General features: G+C 55.0%; 9 protein-coding genes across 9 annotated transcripts; 5 read left to right on the top strand and 4 right to left on the bottom strand.

The window, feature by feature from the left end:
* Nucleotides 1–2354: 2354 nt before the first annotated feature.
* Nucleotides 2355–4304, bottom strand: MONBRDRAFT_23897 (uncharacterized protein; the record flags this gene model as incomplete). Its single annotated transcript, XM_001744082.1, has 9 exons — nucleotides 2355–2453; nucleotides 2534–2638; nucleotides 2794–2955; nucleotides 3028–3093; nucleotides 3174–3223; nucleotides 3350–3428; nucleotides 3552–3618; nucleotides 3712–3935; nucleotides 4185–4304. 9 exons carry the CDS (start codon nucleotides 4302–4304, stop codon nucleotides 2355–2357), a joined length of 972 nt encoding a protein of 323 aa, XP_001744134.1.
* Nucleotides 4305–4754: 450 nt separating this feature from the next.
* Nucleotides 4755–6527, top strand: MONBRDRAFT_23896 (uncharacterized protein; the record flags this gene model as incomplete). Its single annotated transcript, XM_001744269.1, has 8 exons — nucleotides 4755–4877; nucleotides 5020–5132; nucleotides 5261–5492; nucleotides 5584–5654; nucleotides 5842–5905; nucleotides 6032–6151; nucleotides 6232–6309; nucleotides 6435–6527. 8 exons carry the CDS (start codon nucleotides 4755–4757, stop codon nucleotides 6525–6527), a joined length of 894 nt encoding a protein of 297 aa, XP_001744321.1.
* Nucleotides 6528–7087: 560 nt separating this feature from the next.
* MONBRDRAFT_15675 (uncharacterized protein) lies at nucleotides 7088–7566 on the bottom strand (the record flags this gene model as incomplete). The annotated part of the gene is made up of 2 exons (XM_001744081.1): nucleotides 7088–7264; nucleotides 7357–7566. 2 exons carry the CDS (start codon nucleotides 7564–7566, stop codon nucleotides 7088–7090), a joined length of 387 nt encoding a protein of 128 aa, XP_001744133.1.
* Nucleotides 7567–8620: 1054 nt separating this feature from the next.
* MONBRDRAFT_31681 (uncharacterized protein) lies at nucleotides 8621–9922 on the top strand (the record flags this gene model as incomplete). The annotated part of the gene is made up of 7 exons (XM_001744268.1): nucleotides 8621–8658; nucleotides 8808–8845; nucleotides 8968–9052; nucleotides 9158–9206; nucleotides 9310–9388; nucleotides 9538–9580; nucleotides 9695–9922. 7 exons carry the CDS (start codon nucleotides 8621–8623, stop codon nucleotides 9756–9758), a joined length of 396 nt encoding a protein of 131 aa, XP_001744320.1. The 3' UTR covers nucleotides 9759–9922.
* Nucleotides 9923–10118: 196 nt separating this feature from the next.
* Nucleotides 10119–12162, bottom strand: MONBRDRAFT_20236 (uncharacterized protein). The gene is made up of 9 exons (XM_001744080.1): nucleotides 12046–12162; nucleotides 11859–11971; nucleotides 11540–11773; nucleotides 11316–11394; nucleotides 11003–11125; nucleotides 10726–10813; nucleotides 10491–10633; nucleotides 10295–10369; nucleotides 10119–10171 (listed from the first exon to the last, which is right to left on the bottom strand). Exons 1-9 carry the CDS (start codon nucleotides 12130–12132, stop codon nucleotides 10130–10132), a joined length of 984 nt encoding a protein of 327 aa, XP_001744132.1. The 5' UTR covers nucleotides 12133–12162; the 3' UTR covers nucleotides 10119–10129.
* A 757-nt stretch (nucleotides 12163–12919) lies between these two features.
* Nucleotides 12920–14855, top strand: MONBRDRAFT_6734 (uncharacterized protein; the record flags this gene model as incomplete). The annotated part of the gene is made up of 4 exons (XM_001744267.1): nucleotides 12920–13435; nucleotides 13523–13702; nucleotides 13854–14041; nucleotides 14768–14855. 4 exons carry the CDS (start codon nucleotides 12920–12922, stop codon nucleotides 14853–14855), a joined length of 972 nt encoding a protein of 323 aa, XP_001744319.1.
* Nucleotides 14856–16598: 1743 nt separating this feature from the next.
* MONBRDRAFT_23890 (uncharacterized protein) lies at nucleotides 16599–17943 on the top strand (the record flags this gene model as incomplete). The annotated part of the gene is made up of 5 exons (XM_001744266.1): nucleotides 16599–16866; nucleotides 16994–17022; nucleotides 17202–17468; nucleotides 17610–17715; nucleotides 17842–17943. Coding segments are annotated over 5 exons (772 nt in total), but the record flags the coding sequence as incomplete, so codon positions are not given.
* A 160-nt stretch (nucleotides 17944–18103) lies between these two features.
* MONBRDRAFT_31678 (uncharacterized protein) lies at nucleotides 18104–20228 on the bottom strand (the record flags this gene model as incomplete). Its single annotated transcript, XM_001744079.1, has 3 exons — nucleotides 20116–20228; nucleotides 19325–19894; nucleotides 18104–18191 (listed from the first exon to the last, which is right to left on the bottom strand). The coding sequence occupies exons 1-3, from the start codon at nucleotides 20214–20216 to the stop codon at nucleotides 18104–18106; spliced, it is 759 nt and encodes a 252-aa protein (XP_001744131.1). The 5' UTR covers nucleotides 20217–20228.
* Nucleotides 20229–20609: 381 nt separating this feature from the next.
* MONBRDRAFT_36351 (uncharacterized protein) lies at nucleotides 20610–22746 on the top strand. The gene is made up of 2 exons (XM_001744265.1): nucleotides 20610–22252; nucleotides 22369–22746. Exons 1-2 carry the CDS (start codon nucleotides 20724–20726, stop codon nucleotides 22547–22549), a joined length of 1710 nt encoding a protein of 569 aa, XP_001744317.1. The 5' UTR covers nucleotides 20610–20723; the 3' UTR covers nucleotides 22550–22746.
* Nucleotides 22747–23047: the final 301 nt, after the last annotated feature.

The following is a 23047-nucleotide window of genomic DNA, read 5'->3' as shown; positions in this document are numbered from 1 at the left end:
CGACTTGCTCACGGGGATTGCTTTGACGCTGGTGGTCTAGGAGTTGTACATTCTTTGGACACGTTGGGGCCGAATCGGCGATGATGGTCAATTCCAACGCACGCCCTTTCCGTCAGAGGAAGAGGCCTGCAAGGAGTTTGAAAAGGTATGCCGTGCACGCGCGCGCGCGCATCACAATGCAGAGGCTTCAAGCCCGATGTTGGTATTCATGAGGGTGCCTTGTGGTCATGGTCGTGGCATAGATCTTTCGCAGCAAGACAGGCAATAATTGGGCAGAGCGTCATCAGTTCCAGCACGTCAAGGGCAAATACATGTTGCAGCGACTCGACTCGTCGTCTCTGGCCGATCGGCAACGGGCGACATTGGCTTTGACTCGGTTCGACCAGTACAAGGCCCCGACTGCCAAGGTTATGGACGCGCGCCTGACCCTGTTGCTGCAGTGTATTCTGGACTATGAGGTGCTACAGCATAGCCTTGTGGACGATGCCAGCGGGTTTGAGCTACCCTTTGGTGGTGTGGCACCGCGCAAGCAGGTGCAGGAGGCCCTGGCCATTCTCGAAGAGATCTCCAAGGTCTTGGCCAAGGTGGCTGACTTGCAGCGCTTGCCCGTCCCCGACATGAACGCCATCTCTGCGCAGAACAACAAGGTGTTGGAGCTCACGAACGATCTCTACCTCAAGGTTCCCTTCAGCACGCCCTCGGGCCGACACAGCTATGGCAACAAGCTCAAGATTAAGGACGATGCCGCCGTGCGCGGCATTGTTGATATGCTCAACCGTGTGCATGTTCAGAACCGGGCTGCCGACGTGCTGCTCGTTACTCGGCACCTCACGCAGTCGACTCAGGCCAAACCCTATGAGACGGCTCTGGCCTTGACGGGCTGCAGCATCGAGCCCCTGGACCGGGCCACGGATACCTTCAAGGCCGTATTGGCCCATTTCGAATCCATTCCAGGACAGCAGGATGTGGAGCCGTGTGCTGTCTTTGCCATCAATCGTCGCGGCGAAGATGAGGCTTTTGCTCCTCATGCACAATCGGCGCGCAGCCTGCTCTGGCACGGCACCAACTCGGTAAACGTCCCGGGTATCCTAGTGGAAGGTACGACTTTTTTTTTTTTTTTTTTTTTTTTTTTTTTTTTTTTTTTTTTTTCCCATTCCCTTGATGACCTGTTGTCTGATGTCCGTGTCTCATTGCTCCTTGGTCGCGATGGTATAGGCCTGCGTTGTGCACCACCTTCAGCGTTCACCACTGGCCATGCCTTCGGCAAAGGCGTGTACTTTGCCGATGTTTGGACCAAGAGCTTTGGTTACACTTCTTTTGCTCACGGCTCGTCACCAGCAAGCAAGCACGCCTGCCTGTTTCTTGCCGAGGTGTGGCTGTCTCTTCTACTCGTCTTTTTTTCTTTCTTTTTTTATTTTATTATTATGATACGTTGTTGTGGTTGAGCCATGAGCTTTGGCCAATGAAGTAAGTGGATGAGCTGTCTATGAATCCTGATTATCAAACCTGCTTCTTGACAGGTGGCATTGGGAACTGTGGAGCAGCGCACAAGTGTGCAATCGGAGCCACCGCAAGGCGGGTGCAATTCGATCCAGGGTGTGGGCCAAACCCGCCCTAGCAAGGTGGGTACATGATTCCGCCATGTTCTGTTGTCACACGCTGCGTGCTGCCTCGCGTCTACGCATGCCATGGGGCATGCTCATTTATTATTTTTGGCTCATCTCCCGACGTCATCCTTGTTCGTTGGTATAGGCCATTGCGACTTGGGATGGCGCTCGCTTGGCGATGGGGCCCTTGGAGCACGTGGCCAACAGCGATGCCACCCTGCACCACTCGGAATACATTGTCTTTGACTCAACGCGCATTCGCCTGAGATACCTCGTTTTGGTGCGAAGCAAGGACAATGTTTCAGCGTGAGGAACTGGTGTGCCAGCCCCGGAGCGTGCTGTCCTGTGTGGTGCTGCGTTTTCCATGTGTGTGACTTGATGATGCCACTCTGTTTCAAATGCCACGCCGCGTCTCTCGTGGCTTGCGAACAGTTTGCACATCGCTTGTCCGTGTCACTGTGGTTGTGTGAGTGAAAATTAAACCACGATAAAGTTGAATTTCTCACAATGTCATTTCGATTTGAGTCATGTCCGGAGCGGGTGGGCACAGCTCACTTCATCAGGCAGCCTCATGGCTCTCCATATGGCTCGGCCATCACTGGCCCTCGAACCTGCGCTGATCATGCTTCATGCTTCATGCTGGCCTCAGGCCACGGTTGCGTACTCGCGCTTGCTTGAGCACGGCAGATGAGAGGGGAAAGGGCAGATTGAGAGAAGCGGGATGAGTAGCAATGCTTCCCGTCGAGACTATTGGCGTAGACGTAGAAGAATGGCGTAAAACTCTTCAAATTGAATCTTGCTATCATGATTCACATCGTTGTTGCGCAAGAGTCGTTCAAGCTCCTCCTGCACGGCAACACAGGAGGAGGGTTTCACTTGAGGCACGTTGTGCGGACAGATGGCATTCGACAAGCAACGTCACCAACCTCAGTGACGGTGATGTTGAGTTCTCGGGTGACCTTGCGAATGTCATTGATGGTCAGGTAGCCCTTACTTTCTCCTCCAAGTTCGTTAAACAGTTTCTTGGCCTCCTAGTAGAAGGCAGAATAAAGAAGCAAGCATGCGTCGCGCGAGATGGTGTCAGTCTTGAATGGCTATTCACCATTGGCTAGTCGCTGCAAACTTGCTGCCAACCCATCAAAGTGTGGCTGTGAAATCGGAGCAGGAATCGGCGATTGTGTGATACCTTCTTATCTTCATCAAAGAGCAGCAGGGGCACCATGCCCAAGAGACAGCCCAGGATGATGCCCAACATGCTAAAAATGGACGAGGTCCAGCGCGTGTGCTTGTGTTCACGCTGGTTGTCGCTCAGCTCGGGGTCCGGAATGCCCAGGCGATGGGAGAAACGCTGAGGTACAGGCGAGGAACAGGCCGTGAGGCGCAGCGCAACAGGCGTAAAAGTACAGAGACAATGCCATACCTCAATGGTGTTGCTTAGACCGAGGCCGACGACATCTGAGATCAAGTTGCCCAAGCCAGCCGCCGCCTAGACAGGGCAAGCTGGTTAGTTGAGGCCAGGCGAAAAGGCTGCAAAGCTGGCTGCGCGAGCATGTCTTCAGCATGTACCATCGTCGAGATGTGGAAGGTACTTCCAATACTAGCATCGATGCTCTCTCCTGTTGGTATTCAATGCATTATTTGAGAAGAAGCAGGTGTATACAGACTAGGCGGCATGTCGCCTAGTCTGCAGGTCTTCTTGCCAAGGGTTGGTGCTGTGTGTGCGGGGGGGCAGGGCTACTCACCAGCTGCGATCATGATAAAGTTATCACAAAAGCCGAAACCAATCATTGGGACCATCTGGGCCAGTCCCACGTACCATAGCTAAGAAGCAGGCACAGATGAGACCACTCATAGAACACGTGCAGGTGGTTGCTGCCACTGGCGCGTCGTTCTCGTGCGGACACGTGACATGACTAGCAGACGCGAATCAAGCGCGGCGCCTACCTGACGCCGGGTAGGTGGATCTGACACGATGGAAGCTGTCTTGTGAGCGTACCACTCTGTAAACTCACTAACCACATGCGTGTGAACAAGCCATGGTGAGCTGTGCAGAGAGGCAGTGCCAGGCTCAGTCTGGCCCCGCATAGCCACCGGCAGAACGGACCTGGCACTGATGACGCCATCCTTGTTCTTGTCAATCGTGTGAAAAATGCCGTCTATCGATTTGCGATCTGCTTCGTCCAGCAGGCTGACCAAGCCTTGAGCCAGCTTGTTGCGGGTGGCCGTGTCGCAGGTGCGCAACCAGTGTTGGATAGCCTTTGCATCTGCAGCTGCCACGTGCTGTGCAACTTGGTCTAAAGATCCCTCGCTTGGCGAGCTTCGGGAAGACTGAATGTACACGTCGAGCAAAAATCAAAAGGTGAGGCAGTCAGCGCGCTATGCACCCATGCCTGCGGCTTTAAAAGGCAAAAAAAAAAAACCACAGCAAACAGGCCACTCTCTGCGTCTCTCTCCTGCTTCTTCCGCCTTCCTTTAGCTTGCGCGTGCGCTTGCTCTTGTGCTATGCCCCCTGGCAGAAAAAAAAAAAAAAAAGGAAAGAAAAGCACGGTGATTTGGCAGCAGTCGGGGCCAGCATACTTGGCGAAAGTAGGCTTGTTGGGTGGCATGTGAGCTGCGACGCTGCTCAGCCACGGCACGGACCAGACATGGCCGCGATCGGCCAATTGGCCGACTCGCCACTGCCAGACGTCGCCACATGATCCGATTGATCGGCTTGTTTCTATCCCAACGCCACGGGCGAGAATAAGCTTTGACACAAACCAGTCCATACATCCAAGCCTTCAGAACCCCCCGCTTCCCCCCACATCTTCACCCACGATCGCCGGGTGCTCAAGGGGCGCCAACCCTCCTTCCCTCACGCCACCACCGGCACCGCGTACTTACTCACGTGCAGAAGGACGAGAGAGCTCCACCGCTTGTGACGACCCCTCCTTGCTGCTTCAGCAACAAATGTCAGATAAAGTAACCCGATTTGTCAGAAAAACGGTGAGAGAGAGAGAGAGAGAGAGAGAGAGAGGTGAGAGAGAGACACACACACACACACACACGGACACACACACCGAGTCGTTTTTTTTTCTCCATGCTGAAGGCAGGACGGACACGCCTGGGCCGGATCGGCTGGGCCTCCTGTCTGTGACACGGGCCATCATGATCAGAAGGGACCCGCAGTTGTTGGGAGCGCTTCTGATGCTGGCCTCTAGCGTGTTTATTCTATACTTTGTCTGCTTGGACGAGCCTGGAGGCCGATACGTTGTTGATGCCAAGCCGCTGGTGAGATGCCGGTCCCAATGCCGGGGCTGGTGCCGAGTTGATGTCGGCAGCAGCAGCTGCTCCTGCTGCGCACCATGATGGTTTCATATTGCTAGTCATGAATGCATTACGACTCACTGTGCGATGTACACCAACTCATCAGGACGTGGAGGTTGAAGAGCCGACCGTGCTCTTCTCACTTTTGGTGTCAGCACCGACGAACCTGGCTGAGCGCCAAGCTGTGCGTGTCAGCTGGGCTCAACACCAATCTCCCACGTATGTACCACGTTAGGGCTCAAACAACTTTGATTGACCTTTTGCTAGACTCGCCAACTTGCACCACCTTCTTCTACAGCGCTTCTGTCACTCCACGGTCCCTCTCACATGCCGCGGCGTTTATGCAGGCGGCATCGATATGGCTTTTTCATTGGCGTTCATGGCCTGAGTCCAGAGCTGCACGCCAACTTGACAGCCGAGAACGAGAAGCACGCTGATCTCGTTCTTTTACCCGACATCTCGGAAAGCTTTGGTAAATTGACAGCCAAGGTCCTGGCAGCGATGACTTGGATTGATCGCCATCCCACCCTACGCCCACGCTACATTTTCAAGGCAAGTCCTTCGAGCTTGACTTTTTGGGTACACTTGGTGCAAAGTCACGCCTGAATGATGGCTGTTGCTGGTGCTCACGGAAATGGTGACCATGCTGAATACAATCTGGACAATTCAGGGCGACGACGATACATTTTTACGCGTAGAGCAAATGATTGATGAGCTACTCGCACGCCCAGAGTCTACTTCGTGCGTATGATTATGTTCCTGCCTCCGGTTGGGCTCTTGTGCTTGCCACCATCGTCACCATCTTTCTCTTCTCCGAGAGGCTGGCACCGTCGCCATCATCTGAATCTTTTGCTCATCTTGCTAGCGGTGCCTTTTTTTTTTCCATGTTGCTCTGCACTTATCCATTCATACTTTTGGTGTTCTGCAGCTACTATTGGGGTTATTTTGATGGGCGCGCTCCCGTCAAGCGTTCGGGAAAGTATGCGGAAATGGTACGTTCAAAATGCTCCCTTTTTGGTTGTTGCCCCAGTTTAGCTTTGCTTTCCTGCCAAGATCAGGATGCGCAGTCCATGGTTCGAGGATATCGGCGCCACTCAATCCCTTTGGGTGTGGTTTAGAACTGGAACTTGTGCGACCATTATCTTCCCTATGCCCTTGGGGGTGGCTACGTCCTTTCGCGTGATTTGGTGGCTTTTATCGCTCTAATGGGCCCACAGTTCCGCACATTCAACAACGAGGTGGGTTACAACGACGTTCAAGTCGTCGATACTACCCCTCGGCATGTCAGTCAAGCTCGTATTGATCCGTTTTCTTGCAGGATGTGAGCGTAGGTTTGTGGTTGTCCCCACTCAACATCACACGGCGGCACGACCAACGCTTTGACACAGAGTGGAAGGTGAGTGTACTGCAGCATGGCGGCATGCCATCCTCTCGTCTGCGTGCATTTCTTGCACAGTCCTGAGTGGCTCATTTGTCCTGGTCTTGTGATTGTGACGCTGGCTGTTGGGCGTGCACCACCAGTCGCGTGGTTGCTTGGACGAGTACATTGTGCTCCACAAAAGGTCACCCGCTGACATGTATGAACTGCGCCTCAAGGTCAGCCAGTGCTGGTAGTTCTCACCCGAACACGCCCTCGCTGCCCGGCCTCGAATAATCTAATGCATCACACGATTGCTGGGTGCACGTGGTAGATGCAAGCTTCACACGGCACTAGGTTATGTGAGCGTGCATATCGCTTGCGCCCAGCCTACCATTATCGGTGGGACGTTCTGCCTTCAGACTGTTGCCACATATCATAGCAAATGGAGTTTAGAGTTTTAGCGTGATGACCCTTTCTCCTGGCCGACGGGAGTCATCTATGTGCATATCGCAAGTTGGTTTGTTCGATGAGAGCTGCAGTGTTTAGAAGGCGACGTCAAGTGTAGTAGGAGCAAGCCTGTGCCAGATGTTCTTGTCCAGGCTCTTGACCCCTGGGAAGCACACTTTTGAGCGGTCAAAATTGACTTTTTTTTGTCTCATGGCTTTTGTCGCAGATCAATTCTACAACTTTCGTTTACATGTCAATGGATGGTCAGAGCACGGCCCAAGCGGAGATGGGGAAACGGACGAGGAGAAGTGGTCCAGTCAAAACTCTATTCGTAATATCAAAGTCAGAGTCACGGGACGATCCTTGCTTATTGGGCCTCCGTGCGCACCGCCACGGGGCCAACGTTGTCACCGGTGGCCTTGTTGTGGGCGTTGTGCGAGCCGTCGCAAAAGGGAAACTTGTTCGACTTCCAGCAGCGGCAGAGATAGACCTCCTTGTCCTTCACGGCAACCTTGTCCACAATCTTGTCCTCGTCGAGTTTGATCTGTGTCAACAAGCGACGAGGGGTTGAGCACATGGAGCGGATCAGGGCAATACCGGCGTACAGTTCAAATCTGCCCCCTTGACAGCTCGTACCTGAGTGTTGACTCGGGCCGGGGCAGGAGAGGCGGGCAGGAGGTGGACGACCACCATGAGGACCATGCTGACGACAAGAAGAAAGAGGGGAGCAATTTGCACCATCTCTTCAGTGCTCAGCTCAGCAAAGCCGGCCAGCGTATCCGGGATGGGCAGGGTTTGCAGATACAGCGGAAGCTCCGCAGTGAGGTAGGTCTTGACACAGTCCATCTTGTCAGTTCAACTTTTTGACGGTTTGCACCCTGAACACGTCAATCAGCGAGCATGAGTTGAACCAAGGCACGTCATTGCCCCATGCCTCTTGCGCCTTTCAAGCATCTAGCTTCCATATCCCTGCCGCCCTCCTCTTTGCGATTTGAGCCGCTGCCTTCACACACACCTGTTCGAGTCGAAAACAAAAACTTGTTTGAAAAAAAGAGAGAGAGAGAGAGAGAGAGGACAGAGAGAGAGAGAGCTTGAGAGAGAGCTTGAGAGAGAGCTTGAGAGAGCTTGAGAGAGAGAGAGAGAGAGAGAGAGAGAGCTTGAGACAGAGACAGAGACAGAGACAGAGAGAGACAGAGACAGAGACAGAGACAGAGAGAGACAGAGACAGAGACAGAGACAGAGACAGAGACAGAGACAGAGACAGAGACAGAGACAGAGACAGAGACAGAGACAGAGACAGAGACAGAGACAGAGACAGAGAAAGACACACACACACACACATGATGAAAGCGTTTCCAACGTGGGAGGAGGTCGGGATTGCAACAAGCACAAGCACAGGCACAACACAAAACTGAAATGTCAGACAAACGATGCTTCGGCTTTTGTGTCAATTTTCTCTGACAACTTCAGTCGGCCGCTTCGACCAACACGTGTGTGTGTGCGTTTGGAACGGCAGAGGAGCGCCATTTTCTCCGCGATTGGGTCCTGCTTCGCTGCCAGTTGGTGTGGTATTCTTCCCCAGGTGCTTGGGTTGACAGGGCCTGTAGGTGTGTGGCGGTTGAAGCTTGCTGAGCTTCATACCAAGCTGTGGCTGTGACTGGGAGCTTGCTGCAACCAATCAAACATGGTGAGTTGAGCTACGCACCAAAGGCCTGCTGCTTGTGCCCCTGTCCTGATGAGACAGACTCACGCTTTCGGGTGAATTTGGCTTTTGGGTGAATTTGGCATTGATGGCATCACTGCCCATATCAATCAGGGTCGTACGGGAAAGGCTCAATCCAAAAATGCCGTCAAGGCCAACGGGAAGCTGATTCATCCGCACTCACGCAAGGCCAAGCGCATGACGGCCAAGCTGCATCGCGATGATCGCATGTTCGAGTGCGTCAAGCGCAGAGTGTCTCTTCTATGCCTTTGAGTGCCTTCTACAGCGTCTGGGTTTGCTTCTTCCAGCGTTGTTCTGTCGCCTCTCAACTCACCATTGCTTCTTCCGCCCGCCCCCTCCTTTGCTTGAATTCCCGCACCTTCAGATTGGCCAAGCAGAGCAACCAGAAAGAATATCAGCAAGGTGCAGCCTGACCTGCTTGCACCAACACGCCCAATCTGAGGCTCCTCCACCCCTTCGAATCACTCTAGCTCTGCTCTCACTTGATCACCCGTGCCAAAAACGGACTGCTTGGCAAACCCTAGCTCTCCTGATGCGTTGGTTTCAGGAGCAACTTGTGCCAGGCCAGTCTCATTACGAGCATCACGAAGTTGTCGCCATGATTGAAAGGTGCGCATGAACTCCTTTACAATGACCGTGGCTTGTATCGCTATTTCAGCCAGGGGGTGGGCTACAGTGTGCCCCTTCTCAGTTTTGTTTTGGTGCCACACGCAGATATCTTCATGAGCGTGAGCAAGAGGTACAGGCGCTAGAGGCCGAGAAGGTTGGTTTGCTGCGTCCCTGCGTCATGGTGTCATGTCCCTTCCCTGCGTCATGTGTCATGTCCAGTTATTCACTCCTGCCAACGTCACGACTTGCAATCTCAGGGTAAATCTGCAACCGCCATTGGGCTGCGCTCTCGTCTGGACACCAATCGCGGCGAGTTCAAGAGTCAAGGCGGCTTTGGTATGTTATATACATTCATTGTTGGCACACCCCTCATGCCATCATTCATGACCAAGAGGAGCCCACTGCTCACATTTGCGGTCAATTCGATGCGCTCCTCGTCCGTCTCGCTCCCCAATCTGACATGCTTTGCGCGCATGCTCGTGCAGTTGCTCCGGATTTGACTCGTGCTGACGTGGTCCATCGACTCAGGTAGGCGCTTGTTCGTGTTACGAAGAATTTCGATTCATGCCGGACAGCCGGTGTTGTAATCCTGCTGTCCTTTCTCTAACCCCCCTCCCCCCTTTTTTTTCCCATCTCTCGTAGTGAATGGCAGGGCGAGCTCAAGTTCTTGTCGGCGATTGCCACCAAGGGGTTTCGCCAGAAATGAAGTGCTAGCTTGGCCCCTGGATGCGGTTTGCCTGGGTTGCATGCCTTTCTTCAAGAGTTACCAATGCACGCCGTGCTCGAGCTGGTCTCGACGGCCGTGCTCACTTCCTTCGAGATGAGCAAACCAGATCAAAGATCTAGTTTTGCAATTGTACCTGCCGTTGGTGTCTTCTTGTAACACAATTATGCCTCCTTGTTCGTTCTCTGTTTGCGCGACAATCAACGCCGACTGTGCTCTTCGTTCATAGAATTGGCTAGGTAGGAAAAGGCCCAGTGACTCACACACCGCACACAATCGTAACCACCTCCACCTCCACACACACACATACACACACACATCGATACAGTCAGTAATGACATTGGCGGCACTCATTAGGCTTCGAGGCCCGCCTTGGCCATGGCCAAAGCACCCTCCTATAACAAAGCATTTCACAGCGGGGTCAGGCATAGTTGACCTGTCGCGTAGCATGTTCCCACGAGTCGAAAGGATGTAAAAGAAAGCAAAAAAAAAAAAAAAAAAAAGTGCATCCAACGTACATAAGTCTTGTTGCCACCTGTAAAGCCACTGGCGTGCACGAAGGTGGCGCCTGCAATGCCCGACTTGGCTTCGAGCTGACACAGGGAGATAACGCAGGGTGAGACATGACGCTTATGGGGACCTGACCTTCAGCAGTGATTGGCAGCATGGGGTGGAATCACAGAAGAGGGGATGCAAGTACACAGTTTTACGTACATCTGCGTCGCGCAGACCGCGCCAGGCCTCCGGAAGGGCCTTGCGGCACACAAAGGAGCCCGGGGTAATGGAGGCGCAGAGCACGCGCCAAGCATTGTGGCTGTCCACGTACAGGGCATACTTGATGTTGATTGGCTTCTCCTCTAGCAGGCACAAGAACATGGCATGGGGTGTGAATTGACGTGCACGTTGCACGCGGGATAAGACCAAGCGCACGGCTAGCAGCTCCACCTACCAGTGCCCATCTCAGCCTCGAGATCGTAGAGATGAGATTTCCAAGGGCACCAGATGGGCAGCTTGATAATCTCGCCGCTGGGATCAACCTTTGTTCAGGCAATCGGAGGGCACGGTAGTATGAGTTGCAGACGAAGGCAGGGGTTGAAGCGAGAGTGAGTCAAAGTAAAGCTCAAGCCGCAATCTGGGGTGTCGGTCATCGTGTTTGGGTTGCATCATGGGGGAGGGTGTCGCGGCAAAGAGGAGGATCGTGGGGTGATAGGAATGGGCATGGGTACCTCGAAACGAGTTTCCAGGGCCTCCTTGACCACGTCGCGGGCAGGGAGCCAGGATTCGTAGTAGCTCTTGAGAACTTCAACAAACTCACCACCGACAAGGGCCATGGCTCGCTCAAAGCGAGGCTGTGTCAAGCAAAGGTCGGATGAGACGCATGCGAGTTTAGCAGCCAAACAGCATCAACACCACCACCACCACTACCATCAACACCACCACCACCAACAAGACCACCAACAAGAGGAATAACGGTTAAGCCACCAAACATGAAGAAGCATGGTCAACAGACACCATGTTTGAGCGCGGCCAAAGACAAACCATCATGTCAGTGTCGGTTTCCTTCCAAGACGGATTGATGCGGCCCACACGCGTGCTCACAGTCGAGCCAATGTGATACCTGAGCCACCATCCACGTGCATGAGCCAGATGGCAGAGAAATGCAGGAGCCGCGGTGGGACCTTGAAAAACGCTGAGACTACATCGCGGTAGCCCTGGTGCAGCCTGAGAACTCAAAAAAAAAAGAAACCAAGAGAGGACCGTACTTGGGGGAGCCCTCCTCATACTGGGACACGCCGTTGTCGACAGCATCAATCTCCTCAACAAAGCCACCGTACATCTTGGAAAAGAGGGTATCGATCTGTTCCGCCGAGGCATCGGGCAGAATGGCCGCAATAATGGCCTTGCCAAAGTGGTAGTACACCAGACCGGCACTGCTGAGACGAGTGGACCATCGGTACTTGCCGCCAGAGAGCGTGGTCATCGTCTCCTGGAATTCACTACACGATGGGGGCGATGAGTGAAGGAGGGGCGGTGCAAGCCAAAGCAGGAGGACCACCGAGAGCTAGGGAACGAGGTGCCAACCGCTGGTGATGGTCGTAGCGGTGGGTGGCGGGGTCGAAGACGGCGCCCACATCGACCACAATGTCGCATGCCTTGAGTTTCTCCAAGTCACGGGTGCGCACGATCTCAGCATCCTAGACCACAAATCTTCCGTCAGCTAAATGTGTGCGGGATCAGAGAGGAGGCGGCTGCCCTTCATTCGACCGACCTGGTACTCGGGAAGACGCTTCAGGAGGAAGCAGGCCAAAGCTTCGTCACAGTGGAAAGTTCCATCGTGGGTGCCGATCTTGACCATGGTGCTGTTGGGACGCTTGGCAGCAGGCTCCATCCAGCTCGTGGTAAAAAGTGCGGTGGAAAAGCAGGAAGAGGCTCGAGTCACGCTGGGGATCCGACCAAGACCAATCAGAGCAGAGCGCCACACGTTGAACGGTAGCAGAAGGGAGAAATGCCCGACGACATGACCTCGTGTGTGCTGCGTTCTGCTGGTGGAGCAACAACCAGATGCAGAGATTCGGAGAGTAAATGCAGACTTCAATAAAGACGTAGTGTAAGAAAGAGCAGTACCTTTCGTACCTTTCGTACCTGCTGTTTATGCTGACATATTCACGCTCGTCTACTTTTGGGGGGTGGTTTGCCTCTAATTATAGTCCAGTCTGACAAAGTTACGCCGGCGAGCAGTCGCAACACATTTTCAAATCAACCCCTTCAATCTAACGTGAGCTGGCTTGTTTTTTTTTTTCCTTGTGTTTGTGGAGCGCGCGCTGCCGAGGGCGGTGGGGTGGCGTTGGCAGGTTGGCTGTCTTTGATATGGCATTGCCTTGACTGACATATAGGGCCAGCAACCCGTCCATCAGAAAAGCACGGGCTGTTGCGGTGGATTGCTCGAATTTGAAGGCGTTTGATCTCACTTTGCCACTCTTGCTCTCGGGCGCCGCCCCTTTTCTTCACCGCAGCCTCAGCCTTCATATTGAACAGGCAATCAGTGCCGGTGATCTTCCAGGTCAACCGTGCTCACGCACCCTGTCGGCGCTTGAGGAGAGCGTGACTTTGATGCCTGACCTCTGATCTTGAGCACCGGCATCATGGTATCAGCTAAGCTGGTCTTCAACCTGCTGGCGGTGTCCTTTATCCTCTTCAACATTGCCACTGATTGGAACGTCTATCGCACGCTGGTTGAGGACGTGCAAAAGTATCGAAAGGTCGAGCCTGTGACGTCGCGGCCAACCTGCTCTTGCCTCTGCGTCAACACCACCCATTGTACTACTCCATTGAGCAGCGATCCCCTTTGCGACAGCTTACAGTTTGCCGATACACCCGGCGTCGGCGATGTCTGCCTCGCGTATGAGACGGTTCATGTGAACAAGCAGGGGGACACCTGCAACTACACCTGGGACTACGGTCGCTTCGATCACCTGCACGATGAACTCAATGAAACGCGCTGGGCCTCCCTCGTGCTCAATTGCATTCTGCTGCCATTCACCATCTTCTACATCATCCATCTGCTGCGCCAAATCATGCATGAGCCCACGGCCGAGGAGGATCTTGAAATGACCCACGCCACCGACCAAGCCACCAGTCAGGGCGTCATTAGTGTTCAGGTCAGTACGGCCTTCCTTCGAGTTTGGTTCTGATCCCAATGCCCCGAGCGCCTTATGCCTGCTGCACTTGTGCCACCCAACCCGCAGCCGAGCTCGTCGTCGACCGATGGCACGGTAGTCACCTCCATAGAGACCCAGCCCACCACGCAAAAGCGCAAGGGGGCCCTGTCTTCCGTCAATCGTCGCTTCGACCCGGAGACAGGGCATCGTGTTGAGACCATGGCCGACCACCGCAATAAGGGCATGATTGCCTCCAATGCTTTTCGCGTGAGTATCTGCCTTGGCGCTCACCCCTTTTTGGCCAACCAAGCCACACGATGCAATCTTTCATCGGACACGGGCTGCACCAGCATAAAAGTGTGACCACGCACACTTGATCTCACCTTGGATCTTGCTGGGTGCTTTGATGCCGCAATAGAAATTTATCCGTGTCCTTCATTTGCGCGTCATCTTCTTGATTCTGGAAGACTTGCCCCAACTCTTCATCCTCATGCGTTATGCCATCCTCGTCTATAATGATGATGGTCTACGCTGCTCAGCCTGTGTCGGTGACGGCCGCGAGTGCTTTGCGCGAAGCGGTGGCTCAAATCAAGCCATTGTAATAAGGTGCGACAGAACCCGTGTTTTATCTTTTTGTTTTTGTCCATCGTGTATCTTTGCATGTACACGGGGTTGTTGCACGTTCCACCTGCCTTCACCTTACATGGACGCACTCTTGGGGGTACCTGGTCCGTGCTGCATTGCCACAGTCTTGTGGCCACAGGTCTGACTTTTACCGTTTTGGTCGTGGATGTCATCATTCAGTTATTACGCACAAAGGTGTGTCTGGGCGGTGCACCGGCTGGCTCAGACATCTGCGGTTGAATGGGGGTTCGAATGCTCCGCAGCACTCGCACTCATGTCGCTGCGTCATGGCAGGAGGCTCATGAAGAGTTGCATCTGTGCTTCTTTAACACATTTTTCATCCTTCTCCTCCTTGTGGGCATCGTGTTTGCCCCACCGCTGATTTACCTCGCTTCAAGCGAGCTGTCACATATGCTGGATTTCAGGTGTGTCCACTCGTCGCCCGTCCTTATGAGCATGCGGCACGCGTGGTGCTGATAGGCTGGTGTCTGGCTCGTACATTATCTGCGTGGTCCAAAACTCATGCGTAACTTCTCATTCTGGCAGTGCGGCGGAGCGGGCTGGCGTGTATATTGTTGGGGTGGTGTGTGCGATCCCACCACTTCTCTTCTCCCTGCTGGGTGCAATCTGGGCATTGGAGGCGTGTGGTTGCGAGACGTCCGACTTTCTCTGTGGGCTGGCCTGCTGCTGCCTTTGCACGTCTTGCAGTGTTTCCGATATTTGCGACTGTTGCCAGTGCTGTGACAAGACCGATGGCGATGCGTGCTGCGGGTGTGACTGCTGCGATTGCTGCTAATGCCTTGCTCGACGATCACTGTACTCCAGCCTGTTCTCTGGTCTGAGACCAGGGGACTTTTGGGGACGCCATGCGCTAATGCCAGTCATCATGTGATCTGATAAGTTGTCATGAATCTTATTTTTGTTTGAAGCTTGTCGGCTCGTTCCCTTCCCCCACGTCACCTCGATGTTCAGAAAACATCAAGCGCCCTCGCCACAAAACACAAGCAGAGAGCCAGACAAGCGTGATGGATGGGGACGGAGCAACGTCAAACGTCAACAGACAGCAGGGAGGTAAAAGCTTCACGTGTTGACACTTGCAATTCAATTGGGTTGACAAGTTTCACACAGCCCTCAGGGCATGACGGCCACGTTAATGAGCATACTAGCTGGAACTGGCTTTGGAGGCCTCTTCGGTTTCAGTGCGTTCCTGACGAGGGATTTCGCTTTCGCCAAGAAAAGGCGTTTCCGCGCCCGTCGTGCCAATGACCAGGACGCCTCGGCGAAGGTCCAGGACGCATTGATGGCGCTTGAGCATGTCCAGGCCCAGGAGGACATCCATGGGTTGCTTCTCCAGGACAGAAAAGGAGGTAGGAAGATAGGCTCCGGCAATCTCAATGTCGGTCATGTGAATGCGACCCAAGATGCGTTGTTGGCCCACGCCCACGGCCATGCCCGAGTAGCGCTTGTCCATAAAGCGTGAGAGGCCACAACGATCGGCGCACGTTGAGCTCATGATGGTCATCTGAGCGCCCGAGTCCACAAACGCCCGCACAGCATGACCGTTGATGCGCATGTTAATGTATAGCATGATAACTGTACCGAAGCTCTCTGGCATGTATTCAATGGCGTCCTGGCGGTTCCGCTCGATATTCTCGAGCTGAATGAGCTCCTCAATTCGACGCTGCACCTCCACGTCCATGGGATTTGCGGCGGCTCGCCGTTCCAGGGAACGCAGCTCATCCTCGCGGTCCTTCTGAAGGCGATGGACGCGATTAAGAAACTCGGCGATTTTGGCCGTATCGTTCTGCACCACGGCGTCGGCAACGTCGGGATGGTTGACGCGGTACTGGGATAGCTCATAGGGATTGTTCAAGAGGCGTTGGCGAAACTGGGTAACCGCCGCAGGCGGCACTCCTGTGGCTTGGGGTCGTCGCGCACCTGCCCCGCCGCCAATCTGCCCCGCCGTGCTGGCCACCAAGCTCTGAATCAGCTTACTAAAATCTGGATTGGCCCCTGCACTCGACCCAGCCGCGGCACCTGAGCTCCCGGCTGGAGCATGAGCTGAGCGACTCGGTGCCGAGCCTGACGTGGCAACACTGGGAGGTGCATCAATGCCGAGCCGCAGCTCGACCTGGCCGCTCAAACCACTCCCCTCAAGTGTGGCCTCGTCTATCAGCAGCGTGCCGTCCGTCTTGACCAAAATGAAACGGTCCATGGCAATGTCCAACTCAACCTCGAGCAACACCTTGACACTCTCAATCGTCGTGTCGGCGTCGAGCTCCATGACGACGGCCTCGCGGCCCGTGGCGCGGATAGTCACCTTCATCATGAAAGAAATAAAAGCTGCTGTTGTGCTGTTGCTGTTGTTGTGTTGTTGTTGTTGTTGCTTTGTCAGACTTTTTTTGCCAAAAACCAAACCCCCCCCCAAAAAAAACAGGGTGACATCTGAGTTAATGCAGGAAAAGATGTCAAAGTTGTGGAACGGCAGGTAAACTGTAAGTGTTTAGACGTGCGGCAGGCGCTGCTGAGGAGGAGGAAGATGCAGATCGGGAAACTGGTCCAATTTCCGTGCTTCGTCTCATTGAGCGCTTTGATGATGATCAAGCGGATGAGGATGGATGAGTCACGATTGCGGCGTGGGACCAAGGTGCCATGGCTGCTCGTGCTGGTGATGGCACTGGGCCTGATGGTGGCGGTAGTGCCGGGGGTATCTGCGGCAGTCGGTACGCAGGGCATGAGGCAAGAGGAGAGCGTTGACTGCCGTCGCGTCGCTGAGACGCTGATGTACGCAGCTGCGTTGCAGCCCGGTGAGTGAGTGTCATGACAGCCTCAGCTCAGCTCAGTTTGCCAACCAGCCCGATCTGGATCGTGGTTCGCTGCTTTGCCATGCATACCACTCATGGCGCATCCCACCTCCCATGGCCTTTGCGCTAGAAACCGCCAAGATGTGGCAGTGGGCCTATGTACGTGCTCGCTCACAAGAATCCGAACAGCCCAAACTTCGCTCGCTCAGCTGCGCGCGCAAAGGCGGCGCGAGCCGCCTTTCAAGCTGAAGTCTGGTGCACGGCGCGCTGGGGATTGGGGCTAAGGACTTGAATCGTGCATGACCCCTCCGATGTTTCTTTACCTTGGGTGTTGGCAGGGCCAAGGCATCATGATGAGCACTGGACTAGATTTGGCCCAGCACTACGGCTGGACCAACTGGACGACCTTTTTCAACCAGCTTCTAGATGGCTTTGAGGAGACGCCCGGTCAAGTGGCAAATAGCGTTTTGAACAATATCACTATGGCCTTTGATCATGCCGTCGGTGATCGGATCGGCCTGTTCCCCATTGCCTACCTCACCCGCCAAAGTTATGGGTTTGGCAACGCAAATGATGCCGTTGTCATTCGCGGCATCATCGACGAGGTAGAGCTTGTCTGGGGCGCGGCCTCTCTGAAGATCACGCTCGGCTCTATGGCATGGTGCCACGTTCGGGTTGAGGAGTCCATCAAGCGTCGCGCTCATGCTGATTGCACTGGTTTATGATCTGGTTTGACTGGTGGCTAGTACATTTTACCGTACCCCTACCGCCTCAACGATACGGCGCGATGCTTTTCCCGTTTTGAAGGCTGGTCTGGGCAAGTGAGCAATGGGCCTTCTTTTGTCTGGGCAGGTCGGTTCGCCAGATCCGCGCCCATGCAGGCCCTGTAGCCAACGAGCTCGTTACAGATTTTGGGAAGGTCTTTGGGGCATTCCCTCACAGGTGACACCTCACACAACTACCCCCTTGAAACTGCAGATGACCAGTTTATGGGATTGACAGTCTTATCGCGCTACGCCAAGGCTACTCAAAGCAATGATTTTGTTTCCATGGCTGCGCACATGCAGCTGACCTACGCTGGTACGTCCAACCAGCTCGCGCGACCTACCTTCCACTACCCTGTGGCAAAAGTGCGCTACGATCCTCGGTCTGATGAAGCTTTTCCCTCAATCAGACATGCTCCAGGATCGGGGCCAGCACGGTGGCGTTGGTACAGGGGATGGCCTGATGTTTCACGGCTTTAACACCGCCACGGCTTCGGTGTCCTGCTGCAAGTGGGGCCGCGCCAACGGGTGGGTCCTTGTGGCCTACATGGAGGTAGGTTCGGCCTGTATTTAGACACCAAGGCCAGGTGGGCGTTTAGCAGAGCGACCGTGGCATGGAATCATGGCTGGGCTCCCCAATGTCGTGGTGATTGTTTGCTGCAGACCCTTGACGCAATGCTAAGCGTCAACGCAAGCCATGAGCTCCGTGCTCGGCTGACGGCCCAGTATCGGTCTCATCTCATGGCCATGTTGGCAGTACAAGCGGCCTCAGGTCGTTGGCACCAGGTACGCTCATCATCCTTGGCACGCACGTCACAACCCTTTGCTCACGATGGGGGCTGGGGTGCGCGTGTTCCGCTGGTGGTGCGGTGTAGGTTTTAAACGACACAACAACGTTTGAGGAGACGAGCGTGACGGCCATGGTTTTGATCAGTATGCTGCGCGCCGTCAAGCTTGGCGTGTATGAGGCGCATGAGCTGGACGCTTACATCCAGCACGCCTGGGCTGGACTGCTGGCCACAATTCAGGACGATGGCACCGTGTTGAACATTTGCTCGGGCTGCGGCATTCTGACAGCAAGCAGTGACTACAACGCCCATTCAACAGCATATAGCAATTCCCAACCAGGGCTCGGAGCGGTGTGGCGTGCTGTCTTTGAGTACGCCACCTACGAGCGGACCATGTGCACATCCTAGGCTCTTGATGCCTGACCACCCCATTCCCATTCTCATTCCCGTGGAATGGGCACTTGGGCGCCAGTTTTATATATTCCATTCTTGACAAGGCCATGCGAGATAGTGGACGGCCCTGTCTGAATTGACTGCTTTCCTTTTGCGGGGCTCGTGTGGGTGCATGCGCAACCGACTCAGACCTCGTTGGTTGCGGTCACGGCTGTATCGCAACCAAAAGCAACAAAAAAACAAACAAACAAAAAAACAAAAAGAGACATGGCACCAGCAACAATCAAAGTGGGTACCCGATGAGACTGGATAAGTGTGGAGGACAGGACAAGAGATGGAAAAAAAGGTCGAGTGGAGATCACGGTAAATTGTAGTCGCGAGCACGCTGAGTGGCCATGGCCGCAAGCAAACACACACGGCCGAATGGTCATCATGCGTGCCACATACACGGCACCAACTTATGCGGTAGCCTGAACAGGCTGAGCAGCGGCGACGGGAGCAACGTGGGAGATGGACTTGGGCTCATCAGGGATGTCCTCCTCCTTGGCCTCAAGGATGGTGATGGCATCGGGGAGAGGAGCCTTAGGACCAGTCTTGCCCGAGGGGTCGTGGGGCAGCATAATCTTGACCTTGATACCAATCATACCCTGACGCATGGGGACATGGCGCACGGCCGTGTCGATGTACTCGCGAGTGGGGTTACCGGAGGAGATCATGAAGCCGTCACCGAACTTCATGGCCTTGGCACGCTGGGCACGCAGCTTGCCGGAGACGATGACCTCGCAGCCCTTGGCGCCGCTCTCCATGACGAAGCGGACGACACCATAGCAAGCGCGGCGGACGGCGAGACCACCGGTCAGCTTGTAGCGGAGGTTCTCGCACTGAGCAACGGCACAGAGACCGCGGTTGGCGACCTTCTCAGCGAAGAGCTCAACCTCGTCCTTCTGGAAGCCAAAGCGCTTCTGGATAAAGGCGGTGAGCTCGCGAATACGGCGGCCCTTCTCGCCCAGGACGTGCTGAGTGCGGGTAGCCAGGATCACAATCTCAGTGCTCTTGGGAGTCTTCTTGATCTCCACACCGGCGTAACTGCAATACGAACCCCATAATACCACAAGGACGGTTCAATGTGAGGTCACGTGTAGATCAATGATCAATCAGGGAGCAACGGCTCAGCTCGGCGCACACATAGCCATGCACAACCACAATAACGATGGGGCACGGCATGCCGTGTCCGACGCCGTCGGGAGGAGGGGCAGCTCAATGCTCGTTTGGAGCCAAGCAGTCAAGCAGGATAATGATTAGCTTACCCATCCTCAGCCAGCTCGCGCATGAACAGCTCGTTCAGCTCGGCCTTGAAGACGCCATCGGCGACGAACTTACGCTTCTTGCTCATCTGGTGCTGGGCCATGGTGCCGTGATCTAAGCCAACACGTCAAATGGGGGCGCGAGTAGCAGGCAATCCGTGTCAGAATGGACAAATAGGCGCACGGGAGGTAGCTACATCGAGCTTGGAGGGTCAGGCCGTCGTCCGCCGGCCGGCCACATGCTGATGCTGATGCTGGCTCTCGTCTGTCCAGAGAACGGGTCTGACCTGCAGGTAAAAAAGTGGCGAGGGTTCAAATCTCGAGCACACGGGTATGTGGAAAACAGCTGTTTACACACATGACTTTTGGAGTGTACAACCGATCCCACTTTGAACTGTCAGACAAAACTTGTGGTCGAGCAGGACACGAAAGCTGTGAGGGACAACAAAATTCTCGAAGGAGCATGTGTGTGTCTTTTTGACTCTTTCCAACGAGCTGTGTGAGGCGCCCCTTCTTGGTCGGGGAAGGTGGCTGAACAACAAGTTTGCGAGCAAGACACAGGGCGAAGGAGCCATTGAGCGTGGGGACTGACCTGGTGCGTGAAGCGAACCATGTCTGCGCCTACCGCGGAGGGTGCGGCGGCGCCCGTCACCGCTGCCCCCGAGGTCAAGGCGGACCCAAACGACGATGTGCCGGTGCGACAACGCGTGTTTGTGGGCGGCTTGGCTGCGACATCCGATCACGCGGCCCTGGCCAAGCAGCTGGAGCGGTTTGGCAAGGTTCACGAGGTGGTACAGCCGAGCTCGGTGACCAATGACGTACACCCATATGCCTTTGTAACCATGACCATTGCGCCCAAGCAGCTGCGGCGGTTGCAAAACACCTATTCGAGTGCTCGCTGGAAAGGCATGCTGCTCAAAATTTGTCCTGGCAAATCCTTTTATCGTGATCGTCTGGTGGAAGAGGCCCGACAAGCCAAGCGCAACCTTCGCCGCCGCCGCCGGCGCTTGCATCGTGCTCTTCAAGAACGCGGTGTCTCAGGCTCGGTCGCACCGCCACCCTCGAACGAGGAGCTGGCTCAGCGCGAAGGCTGGGCCGTCGGCCGCTACTCGCGTGCTTTACCGACCATGCAGCTCTGGAATCCCAAGAAGCGCGAACCCTTTACGATTGATGCCAAACACGCCACCACCCGCATCAAGCGCCTGTTTAACCCCAAACATGATCATCGCGAAGATCCCATTCTGGACGCCGCGCTGTCCAGTCCCGTGTCGTGGTTCTATGAACAACCCACCATGACGCCTGCCGAGCGAGCGCTCGCACCCAAAGCAGCGGCAGAACAATCACACACGGGCACGACCACAGGGACAAGCGCCCCTCAGTCTACCACTCCAAAGCCTGTCCCAGCCCCTGCCCCAACGCCAGCTGCCATGGAGACAAGCAAGGAGCCTGCCTTGTCGGATGAGGACCGTGCACTGCGGGAGGAACACGCCATGCAACAAGCCGTTCTTGCAAAGCTGGGTCTCTTGCCAACACCGACACCCGATTCATCACCAACGCCCGCACCAGCATCAGCGCCTGCCGCAGGTGGTTCTGCCAAGGATACACTGACGCCGACTGCCGTCCAAGCTTCAGTCGCCACCACGGGTCGCGGTGCGTGGTCAAGTGCGCCACGCTTTGACCCAACGCGACCGGATGCAGATCAAATTGTGAGCGAACATGCGGCAGCTATGGATGAGGCAGCCGATAACGAGCCTAGGGACCTTGAAACCAAGCCGCCGGTCGAGGCACCCGTTGCCGAGGCGGATGCTGAGGCGACGCCGGCCGAACCGGAGGCACCGGCCGTGACTACTGAGCGGTTTGCCGAGGTCAAGGGCAATCTCTTTGACTCGATCAAGCCGGCTAGTGGTGACTGGCGCAACATGGAGACAGTGTCAACCTTTAGCTTTTTCGGGCATGCCAATGCCACGGACGACGATGCTAGCACGCCCGCACCTGACGCAGTCGTTCCCAAGGCAGGCAACCCAAGCACCAAGATTTCTGCAACGGCCCCCAGCTTTTCGGCCGTGTCAGCGTCTCAACTGCACCAACCGGCCTCTGTGCAGCGACCATCGTTTTTCATTGCCCAAGCAGGGCTTGATTCGTGAGTACCAAAATGGCTGGGATGTGATGTGATATTTCTTCTTGCCCAGCACGGTCATGAGCTGTCCAATCTAACCCATCTGCATCGCCCTTCTCCTTGATGTTTGCCCCAACTAGATTGCGCGCGGAAGGCGCCCTTTTCTGCCGCCAGGAGACACCCGAGGCCGTTACGACGCAGTGGCAGGCGACCAAGGGTGCGGTTCACAAGGAGTTCAAAATGCGGCACAAAGCTGCACTTCGGCGGCTTCGTCGCACCCAGCGCTCGTCGGGCGCGCCAGGGCGGCCCAAGGCTGCGTAAAACAAGCCAACTCCCTCGAGCTTGAGGGTTAAATTCTTAAGAGTACGGCCTTGTGCCGCTGAATCAACCACTGTGTGGACGTGACACCCTCGCTGAGGTCTTGAAAGCTCCAGTGCATACTCGAGTGCAGGGAACCACCTGGTAGACTCTGCATTATGCCAGCTCGCTACCGCCTGAATTGATTGATATGCCCACCCATTGCCCATTCACGACAATTTGAGAAACACACACACACACACACACACACACACACACACACACACACACACACACACACACACACACATTACGCATTAGGCACAAACGTCTGACAATCTCTCTTTGCGCACACACATGCAAGATGTCGCCAACAGCTTTCGGTGTCAGTGTGTTGCAGTCTGTTTTGATTTGACTACTGTACTAACCGTTCATTTGCTTGTTGCTTCACGACACCTCTTTTTAGCCAGCTCTTGCCTGCCCCTGATCCCAGCTTCTGAGCCCCCCCCCCCCCCCCCCCGT

The sequence above is a fragment of the Monosiga brevicollis genome, genomic scaffold (genome assembly GCF_000002865.3).
Source record: "Monosiga brevicollis MX1 MONBRscaffold_5 genomic scaffold, whole genome shotgun sequence".
In the NCBI taxonomy this organism is placed as follows: domain Eukaryota; class Choanoflagellata; order Craspedida; family Salpingoecidae; genus Monosiga; species Monosiga brevicollis.
This window is presented reverse-complemented; position numbering and strand designations above follow the sequence as displayed.